The 10,719-nt window shown below is 39.9% G+C and overlaps 1 protein-coding gene across 2 annotated transcripts; it reads left to right on the top strand.

The window, feature by feature from the left end:
* The first annotated feature begins 1,189 nt into the window (after positions 1-1,189).
* On the top strand, positions 1,190-9,404 carry RFC3 (replication factor C subunit 3). 2 transcript variants are annotated; one of them, XM_015644109.3, is made up of 9 exons: positions 1,190-1,328; positions 2,565-2,702; positions 3,233-3,300; positions 4,957-5,054; positions 5,330-5,511; positions 5,749-5,885; positions 6,013-6,111; positions 7,115-7,184; positions 8,421-9,404. In XM_015644109.3, exons 1-9 carry the CDS (start codon positions 1,242-1,244, stop codon positions 8,610-8,612), a joined length of 1,071 nt encoding a protein of 356 aa, XP_015499595.1. In that variant the 5' UTR covers positions 1,190-1,241; the 3' UTR covers positions 8,613-9,404. The 2 variants fall into 2 exon arrangements, with proteins under 2 accessions (XP_015499595.1, XP_015499605.1); XM_015644119.3 differs by lacking the exon at positions 1,190-1,328 and adding an exon at positions 1,444-1,610.
* Positions 9,405-10,719: the final 1,315 nt, after the last annotated feature.

The raw sequence follows: 10,719 nt of genomic DNA, 5'->3' as shown, positions 1-10,719 counted from the left end.
CTGACATTTCAGACTATTCATGTGTATAGATATCCATGTCTCATTACTTCAAGGAATTCTACTTTCAAACAATATCACTTGTGCAGATGTTTCATTTATTAGGGCTACAAGACAAAGAGCTAAATGAGATGGTCTATTAGATACATGCTTTTTGTGTAATTCTCTGCACAGATATTCTATATATACACAAAGCCACACACACAGATGGAATCTGAAAATTCACTGTGCAATACATACATTATTGGTAACTCATTAATTTATAGTGAAGCTATACTTCACTATAAATACTTCTATAATACTATACTTTTATATATACTTTATACTATGCTAATATATATACACTTTTATATAATACTACATATACTTTTGAGAAAGGGTAGAAAATAATCCAAATCCTTCTGAAAGCTGATTCTTGTAATAAAACAAACTAAAGTAAAAGAACTGGCAGACGAAATATAGTTTTAAGGATAAAATGGCAAGATGAACATCATCAGTGGACATTATCAATAAAGTAACAGTGTTGACTCCACCAAATAACAATAAAACAAGCCTTTTTAAGCGTTATGGGCTTTTGGAGAATGCACATTCCAAATTACCGTCTGATTGTAAACTCCCTCGACCAAGTCTTTATAGTCTTAAATTGCTCCAGGGGAGGTTTACCTTGGACATTTCTTCATGGAAAGTATTTCTTGTTAGAAAGTGTGATTAGGCATTGGAATGGGCTGCCCAGGGAGGTGGTGGAGTCACTGTCCCTGCAGGTGTTTAAGGAAAGACTGGATGTGGCACTCAGTGCCACGGTCTGGCTGAGTTGATGGTGCGGGTCACAGGTTGGATCTCAGAGGTTTTTTCCACCCTAACTGATTCTGTGTTTCCTTGAAATGAGCCGCAAGAGGAACTATTTCAGATGGGGCTCGGAGGGCTCGCTCTCCCGCCGGGGAGCCAGACTGTTGGTTTGGGCGGGCGGGCAGCCTTAATCTCCTGCGCAGCGCTTGGCAAGGGGCTCCTTTGTCAAAGCCTCCAGGGAGCCCAGCGGCTGCGGCTGCCAAGGCCCAGAGGGTGTCTCTGTCCCTCCGGCAGGCGAAACCCTGCAGCTCCGGCGCGGATCCCCGCCTAGGCTGGGGCACGGCCACCGCGCTTCTCTGGGAGAGCCGCGGGGGCGGAGCTGCCGCCGGAGTTTGTCCCTCGGCGGCCGCCGTACGGAGCGCGCTTCCCGCTGCCGGCCCGCGGCTTTTTGGAGCACCATGAGCCTGTGGGCGGACAAGCACCGGCCCAGCGCCCTCGCCCGCCTCGACTTCCACCGCGAGCAGGCGGCACGGCTCCGCAACCTGGTCAGTGAGACACGGGCTCTGCTGTGCCCGGCGCCGCCGCGCTCCGGCGGCCTCCCCGCCGGACTCTGCCCGGTGCCCCGGCGGCCTCCAGGCCCCTCGGTCCCCTCCTCCCCGCAGCGAGAATCTCCCCGGAGTCGGCATTGCGCCTGAATAAGGGTGAAAGCTTTACTGTGCGGGTGACTGGAGCACTGGAACAGTTTGCCCAGAGTGGCTGTGAAGTCTCCATCACTGGAGATAGTCGGGAACCGTCTGGATGCAGTCCTGGACCCTGTGCTCTTGGAGGTTGGACACTGTGATCTGTTCCAACCTGTCCCATGCTGTAACTGGGATTCCTTCCGGGCCCCTAGCGCTGCTCCTGTGGGGCCGGGGTCGGGAGCTTTTCCACCGTGCAGGCCCTGGCTTTCCGATGAGCGGGAAGGTGTCCCGGCATCGCGCCCTGCTTGGGAGCGCGGCCTTAATGCCGAGGGAAAGGTTGCGAGGGAATCAGTGGCTCGACTCATTCAGAAGTGGTGTGCGCATTTTCTTCCTGCTGGTTTTAGTGTCCCTGAGAACAGGGCTTGGCTTGGTGGCCTAATGTTAGCAGAAAGTTTTGAGGCGAGCAGCTGGGAATGAAAGTCAGGACTGCTTCCCCTGCCAGATGTGCCCAGTAGCACATTCACATGAGTGATACCTGACTAATGTAAGTGCTTTCTCTGGGGTGTGGTCAGATATGCTCCAAGTCATGCTTTTTTAGCTTTTCAGGAAATAAACGAAACGTATATATACACACACACACACACACACACACACGTGTATATATATATATGTACACACATATAGCTGTATACACACACATATATACACATACATACGTGTATATCATAACTGTATATATCAACATTTGCTTTAAACTTTGTTTCGAACCTTTTTTCTGTATGTTTCTCACAGCTGTCACTCTGGTAACCGTGGGAAGCATATAAATGTTGGAGTGGGGTTTTGGGGGTTTGTTTTGTTGTTGGTTTGCTTGGGGTATTTTTTGAGCACTGAGGTGTTTGAAGTTAAAGGAGTTGTGCATGGCCTTCAGACAAATACGATGTTCTCTAGGAAATGTTGCTGCAGGGAAGGATTTCACAGAAGTTTTACTTCTATGAGCTGTAAAAGTAATTTAATGTAAACTTGAATGAGAATGGAAGGATAAATGATCTTACAAGGAAAATACTGTGGTAGCTAACTGATCTTGTTTTTTTTTTTGTTCAGGTTCAGTGTGGTGACTTTCCTCATCTGTTGGTGTATGGACCATCAGGAGCTGGGAAAAAAACAAGAATAATGTGTTTGTTAAGGGAATTATATGGTGCAGGAGTGGAGAAACTGAGGATTGAGCATCAAAGTATAACGGTAAAAAAATAACTTTCCCAACTGCTGTGAAGTAAAGTGAAAATAAACATTTCCGTTGTGAAGTCTTTGTATTTATTTGAGTTTTAAAAATTAATTTTTTATTTTGCACTCAGTATCTTCAACCTTTTTTATGTAATTAATTATACCAGTTTGGTTACATGAACAAATTATTTTCCAGATGTTCTTTAGGTCTTCAAGATGTGAGGTTCTCTCTTGTTTTCTTTGCTTGGTTGGCTGTTCTTGTGGTGTGGGGTTTTTGTTCAGAGTGGGGTTTTTTTATGTATTGTTTGCAGTTCAGTTTGGACAGTAACATCTCTCCTGTTGCTATTTTACAGGCTGGATTATTTGTCAGTATCCTTTTTTTTTTTTTCTATGGAGGTGGGGCTGGGACCATAGGAGATAAACAAGTCTGTGTCTTGGGGGTTCTTTGATCTCTGAGACTCTTGGTTTGGCTGTGACTTAGCCAAGTATAAGCTGTAAGAGATTTTTAGAACACTTTCTGAAACTTAATGTGCTTATTTTCTATATAGGCACCGTCTAAGAAGAAGATTGAAATTAGCACCATTGCAAGTAATTATCACCTTGAAGTTAACCCAAGGTAAGTGTGCAGTAAAAATGCCTCACTTTAAAGGTAAGCCACTGGCTGTGTTGTGAGTGCCTTTAGCCTGAGTGTGTGAGGGACTGGTTGCCGGATTTATTGCCTGAGCAAGTTAGGGAATGGTCTGTGGGTTTGGTCTGCAGATGAGAACAGGGAGAGGATTTTTAATTGAGCTGCTCTAAATGAACAAAATTTGGATTGCTGCATACTAAAACCAGAAATGTTCTGTTTAACTGGCTACATAAGCTGGCTACATCGTGCTGATGTTGAGGACTGAGTAACAGAAACAATTCTGAATTGACAAATTTCACCATTTCAGTTGAAATTGAGAACTTCTACTGGACCTAATACCTCGATATTGTTAGTTCTCTCACAAATACAAAAATTAAGGAATTTGAAAGAAAAAAGGATTACCCTGTAACTCTCCAAATAAAGTGTTTAGAGCATGGGAAAGACCACCACAAAATAATGTGGACCCTGTCTTGAGTGAGGTCATATATTGATTTACACAACAGAAGCTCTGATGGGAGCTATCTACATCTTCTTTGGCAATTTTGAAATTGCTGGCAATAGTTCAGAGACCCGAAGCAAATATTTGTATTTATCTGAAACCCCAAAATGTTGCTTTAAATCACAATGAGTGAATGTCGTTGTGTACTGGGAGGTGTTGGTTCCATAATGCATTGCTCATGCTGCCTTGGGTTTTAAAAGTTATTCTACTGTGCCAGATCTCCTTTAAAAACTCATTCTTCAGCTAATCTGTTTATTGATTAGTGAGTATCAGCTGGTGTTCTAATACTGGCACAATTAATTATCAGTTAATTACCAATAAAAGCTGAGGCTTTTTGGTAATCACTGTTTTGAATGTATCATTTTGGTGATATCAGATGTGTGACCATTCAATCCAGCTCTGATAACTTGATACTAGTAGCACTTTTCCTGTTACTCTGTATAGAGTACTTAGAGCTTGAAATATATAATAATTACATTTCAATTTAAATACAAAAATGCTAAGTTTTGATTAAGCATCAATATCCTGATTCATAGGCTTTCAGTGAATGAGCAATTGTCATGTTCATGTCTGACCAGACAGTAAACCTTTGTGCTGTGCAATGGCCTGTGAAGTTTGACTGAATTATAACAGTGGTGAAGTCATGTGCATCTTGAGTAAAATGGAAAGGGGTGAATGGCTAACAGGGAGAGGAAGTGAATTTCTGGGAAGGACTCTGCAGAATAAAACCCTGCATTTCTATCAGTCCTTTGAGTCAGGCATCCTATTATGTGGTTAGGTTTAATTGTTCTTCCCATAATGAGTAAAAAGGTTCACATTGTGTGTCCTTTTTCAAACTGTAGGTAACAAAAGCTTTGATTTCTCATCTGGAGAAAATAAGTTCAATTTTAATGTGTTAATTAACAGTGGTTTTACTATATTGGGATACAGTGCTACTAATCCAGTTGTGCCTGCATAAGATTTGAGATGTTTTTATTATAGAGGAGGTAACTTTCAACAAAGTATATGGGTATTGGTTTAATTCTAACTCAGCAGCTTCTGAATTCTTTTGGCTTTCTTGCTAATTTAGTTGACTTTAGAAGGATGTATTTTATATGCAATATAAAGTTGTTTTAAAACAAGATTTATTCAAACTCCTGGTGCAGTGATGCGGGAAACAATGACCGTGTGGTAATTCAGGAGCTCTTGAAGACGGTGGCACAGTCCCAACAGCTTGAGACAAGTACTCAACGAGATTTTAAAGGTGAGTAAAACAGTTAAAACCAGTCAAAATATGTTTTAAACATGGGGAGATTTCAGTTCAGTCTTTTGTTTATGCATGTATATTGCATGAAGATTGTACAGTCAAAAAGGCACACAAGTAATCTTAATCTTTATTTTCCTGCCTGTGGAGCCATGCTGATTTCTTCTGTGTGATATCACTTACTTTGGTACTATTGCTTGTATGTCAAAACTATTTTTTTCTTAGAAAGATTTGATATTAATACAGAACCCCACCATGTTTAATCCTTTTTTCAGTGGTGCTGTTAACAGAAGTTGACAAACTTACTAAAGATGCTCAGCATGCTTTGCGAAGAACAATGGAGAAGTACATGGCAACCTGCAGGTTGATCCTGTGCTGCAACTCAATGTCAAAAATTATCGGACCCATTCAAAGCAGATGCCTGGCTGTACGAGTGCCTGCTCCCAGCATTGAAGATGTACGTTGAAACAGAAGTGAAAATAAGTTACTTTAAAATTGTTATTAGATAAGTTCTTGCTGTGGACTTAAATTTTATTTTCACGTAGTTACCTCATTTTCCTTTGTCTTGGATGGTTTGCCTAGCATGGTTTATGAAAGACTGGTCCACCTCTGGTCCAGAAATCTTTCTAACAGGAGAATCTGTAGGTGCTGAACAGTTTGCTAAGTGTTGCACTCCCTGCTGTTTTCTGTCTAGATCTGCCATGTCTTGTCCAGTGTGTGTAAGAAAGAAGGCCTGACTCTGCCTCAGGAATTGGCTCAAAGGATTGCTGAGAAATCTGGCAGGAATCTTCGGAAAGCATTACTCATGTGTGAGTCCTGCAGAGTACAACAGTAAGTCATTGCAAAAATTATTGTAAATGGTACTGTCAGACACATAAATGATCTTGCTTCTAAGGCCTTGTTAAAATAGGCAACGATTTTCTTTGATTGTAATTTCTAAAAATATATTATGTTGTAGGTATCCTTTTACTGCTGATCAAGACATTCCTGAGATGGACTGGGAAGTTTATTTGAGAGAAACTGCAAATGCTATTGTTGGTCAACAGACACCACAAAGGTAGGTGAATGCACTTGTTAAGAGCTATAAATGATGTTTTCCATGTGCTGTGGAACCTAAAAAAAAGAGTTGAATTCAAAAATGTGGCATCTCCAGTTATGTGTAGTTTTCTGTATTTCTACTGGTTCTTTGCAGCCAGAGGAGCTGAGCTTTACAATTGCTAGAGAAAGCTGAATGAGTATCAGGAAATGAAGAGCTGTTGCTTTTCCCTGTAAAAGCTTAATAATCTAAAGTGACCATAGGCTCAGTTGCATGTTGTGTTTCCTGGTTTGTTTGGTTGTTTTTTGGTGTGAGTGTGGTGGGTGGGTGTGGTTTTTCTGGTTTATTTGTTTTACTTAAAGCTCCTCTTTGACCATCTTTAGCATAAAGCACCTGTGTAAGAGAGTGGGAAATGAGAAATTGTTTCTTTTTTTGAGCACATCAGGAGATGACGCCTGTATCAATCTCATTGTCATATCCAAAACCTGATCCTTTTAAACTGTTTTATGTATTACTTGCATGAGATGTCGCTTAGTTTAAATGCTTGTAGCATCTGCCCTCCTGTTATCAAAATTGGAGCATTGGCTAATTGTGTCAATTCTGCCACCTAATTGTCTTACCCCTTCTTATAAACAATGAAGACAGAAAAACAGCATAAAGGAGCTCTCTGGCTCTAGTAAATTGCGTCTCCTCACTAGTCTTAAGCATGAATAACTTAGATATGAAGAAGAATTAAAGGGAAACAATCCTGACACAAATTACAATAGCCTTGTAGCTTCTAGATTAACTGAGACCATTGTAACTAGAGAATGTGTCATTTATCTTTTGAATAAAAGGTGATATGCAGCCTTTGAATTGAACTTGACTTATGCAGTGCTTATTTTAAAATAACACCCAAAACCAAAAGCAGAAAAGAAACTTTGCTTGGATTGCTTCTTTTCCTGCATTGTATTTCACTAGTTGTGAAGGACATTAGTATGCTTTGGGATCATAATTCTCATATTTTGTGGTGTCTTTCCAACAGGCTTTTAGAAGTCCGTGGACGGCTTTATGAACTCCTGACACACTGCATCCCTCCTGAGATTATAATGAAGGTAATTTAACTATCTAGCTCTTACTGCGTTATAAATTTTAATACTGTGACAGTCTCAACTAAAGCTTTTTTAAAAAAATACACCAAAACACCATAAATCATCCAAATATTGATGAAAAGTTATGTCCTTTCCAAACAGACTAAAACTTGTTCAGTGGTCAAAGAAAAACGTCATCATAGCTGAGTAAAAACAAAGGAGGACATTCTTAGTTGCCTTGACTTCTCAGGGCAGTTGCTATATTAAAGCAAGTTGATCATAGTGGTCTTTCACAGCCTTAATGATTATATGACTGTATGGGCTAATCTTGATATGATTGGTTTTCTTTTATAAAGTTTTGTTGCTGTAAGTTCAATATTTGTTATGTCTTTGTGGAGAGGTGTGCTGAAGGATGCTAGACCAGCAGGACTGTTCAAAGACAGATGTTACCTTGGAAGGAAAAAAGCAAGTGGGATATGCCTGTTTTTATCTTAAGCAGGATGAAAGGATGCTGAAGGCAGCTAGAGTAGAGGAAAAGATCAAAAATAATGTTTGCAACCTAGTAATGTTCGACATAATTTCTTTTCACATTAACAAATTTTTGCTTTCTGATGGTTTTGGTATTTAGATGTTTCTTTAACTGTCCTTTCTTACAGTAGGTTAGTGGTTCCTACATTGCTGTGTTTGAGAGGAAAAAGGTGCACATTCTCTACCCACTCCCTCTTCAAAACTTGAAATGGTCTAGAGATACTTCTCACTTAATCCTGGCTGTTCTAGTTGAGATGCATTTGCAATGTTTTTGTTGCTGTCTCTAAAATAATGCATTTTGGGGTTTTGTAATGACTGAAGTATTGCAGTCAAGTTGTCTTGTGTGTCTGCACATAAATATGTTCATAAATACAGACAGAGACACATTCTAAATAACCCTTTTCTTGTGTTTTATTAAAGTTGTTTCTCTTAGTGTGCTTGATGCTGTCAAGATAGAAGTAAGTAGTTTTAATGCACTTGCACTTTCTGTCTCAGTAAGAATTTTCCTTTGGCCATGTGCCTACATGCAGTAGAGGTTATAGTATTTGGAGATGAGGTTAATTAATTTTCTTTTAGTAAGGCATAAATTATTCCAGTAAAGGAATATCTTTTCCATTGGATTAATGAGTGAACTGTTGGTTAATGCTTGGCTATTTTTAGAGAACCAAGGTTATCTTCTTAACAAAAAATATCTAATTTTTCAAATACTGCCCTGTTTTTTTTCCATTTTAGGGCCTCCTGACAGAACTTCTAAATAATTGTGATGGACAGCTGAAAGGAGAAGTTGCACAGATGGCGGCCTTCTATGAACACCGCTTGCAACTGGGCAGCAAAGCCATTTATCATCTAGAAGCATTTGTTGCAAAGTTTATGGCAATTTACAAGAAGTTCATGGAGGATGGGCTGGATGACATGATGTTCTAACTGATACCCAAAGTCATATACAGAATGTTGCATCAAGATACCAGTGATGTTGCAAATGTCTACTTGTCAATGCTTGATTACGTGTGAGTCTAGTTCCAAGTCAAATATTTTTATTTTGCTATCTAATAGAACAATATTTGGTCAGCTTTAGAAACCAGATGGATTGTTTGACAGCCACAAATCCATCTTTAGATCCATACAAAATGCATTGGCCTTTCAGAAAGATGACACATGGCCTTGGAAAATGTGTAAGATCAGAGCTGCTTTGCGGTATTAGTAAGCTGACATTAAGGAGAGAGAACACAGGTGCTGTGTGCTTGTTTTTTTGTTTTTTTTATCACAGATGGGCAAGGCTGAAGGAAAAAGATTTTTTTTCATGTTCTTCCAAGTTCCACCTTGAACATGTATGTTCTGCCTGCTGATCTTAGTGTTTGGCTTCTTTTTTTAGCCTCAGTGTTTTCTGTGGTGTGCTAGCACCAAATGTTTTCTTTCTTGTTCCTTTGTAAGCAGTTGCATTGAAATTGTGGAGGCACAGTACTTTGGTGTTGCTTGTAAATCACATGGAACACCTTTTTTAGAAGGATTATACCTTCATAAAGCAAGTCCACTTGCTGTCTGACACTCTGGGGTTTACCTCAACCTACATAATGCTGTTCAGGTAAACGTTATTTCTATTTTTTTAATGAAAGGCAAAGTTTCAGCTTTCAACAAATATCTTTCACTTCTTACACTGATTTGTGACATTTTTAAAATGGCTTAATAAATTGTAGATAATATGAACAAAATGCTGAATTGATGTTTTACACTGTCTGTGACTGTCTAGGTGCATTCATCTGCTTTGATGTAGACATCTTTCAGAAAGGTGTGATATCCCACACACACTGTAAGACTGAAGGGAGCCACTGAAGTGTAAAAAAATCCATATAAATACAAGCAACAAGAAAAAGTGAAAAAACAACCTCCCAAAATAATAATAATAATAGAAAACAAACAATACATGTGCTGCAAGTCTTTCACATGTTATGTCGGTGTACCATGATACTCTAAGAATCACAGAATTCATGTGCTTTATTACTTCACCATGCTAATTTAGGCTATTAATAGACAATATTTAAAGCTTAATTAAATAATGCTGCTTTTCTCAAGGACTTAAGGGTTCCATGTGGGGTGTTAATGCACAGCTTGCATTCAGATTTGTTCTCAGTAAGATGGTGCTGACCTGTTTCCTGTTCAACTGGGCTCCTGAAGAAGTAGAAGATGAGTTTTTTCCTTCCATATGCTTGTCACCCAAATCCACAGCACTGGTAACTTGTCATATTGTGAATGTCTTCAGTGTCAAAAGATTCTGGAGCAACATTAAATTAGTCAGTGATAGTGGAAAGGAATACTTAAATTCATTACAAAGTAGAGCATAACTTTGTAATGGAGGGGGAATAATTACTGAACATAAAAACTGCCCTGCTCTGTCCCTTGCCTTATCAGATTTTTAAAAGCTGAACAGTTTTAGGATTTCCCTACTACTAAAGCATAATGTGTGATAAAGTAAAAGTGTTAGCTCAAAGGATGATGAAACACTTCGCCCTCCCCCAAAAAAACAGCCCCAAAACCTTATGTGGGAGAAGAGGAATGTATGTAGGGGGTTGCAAAATGCACAGGGGCAGTGTTGCTTTGGAGGGTGGGGAGGCAGGAGCTGCATTGGAGGTTTGTTGGGGCAGAGGAGCAACTCTTTCAAAAGGCCCCAGCAGCTTTGTCTGAGTCAGAAACCCCAGTATGAATCTCTGTAGGTATTCTTGCTGCTTCTTACTGAAGTTTCATTTTTATCCTTTCCTACCTGGGATGATTCAAGTGTAGTCAAGGATGGAAAAGGTATAATAGCAGGATTCCTGTGAGAGAAAATGGCTATCGTTCTTCCTGGGAGCCAGCATTTCCCCCTGCTGCTCTTTCTGTTTCATGTCTTCCAGTCTAGAACACAAATTTAAACACAGGGGCACAGTATCTTGTAAGTCTCTGCACATGTCTTTCCTTGCTAGTAATTTTTCAGGAAATTTTGACTTAGTATCCATAACAGGCTTCAGGGGAAGTTGTCATGCCACCAAGCCTGTCAAAG

The sequence above is a fragment of the Parus major genome, chromosome 1 (assembly GCF_001522545.3).
Source record: "Parus major isolate Abel chromosome 1, Parus_major1.1, whole genome shotgun sequence".
NCBI lineage: Eukaryota > Metazoa > Chordata > Aves > Passeriformes > Paridae > Parus > Parus major.
This window is presented reverse-complemented; position numbering and strand designations above follow the sequence as displayed.

Excerpts from the sequence above, each read along its gene's own strand:
- RFC3 (XM_015644109.3), top strand. The coding sequence starts at position 1,242 with ATGAGCCTGTGGGCGGACAAGCACCGGCCCAGCGCCCTCGCCCGCCTC. Across the intron at positions 1,329-2,564 it reads CGGCACGGCTCCGCAACCTG|GTTCAGTGTGGTGACTTTCC; the intron begins GTCAGTGAGACA and ends TTTTTTGTTCAG. Across the intron at positions 7,185-8,420 it reads CTCCTGAGATTATAATGAAG|GGCCTCCTGACAGAACTTCT; the intron begins GTAATTTAACTA and ends TTTCCATTTTAG.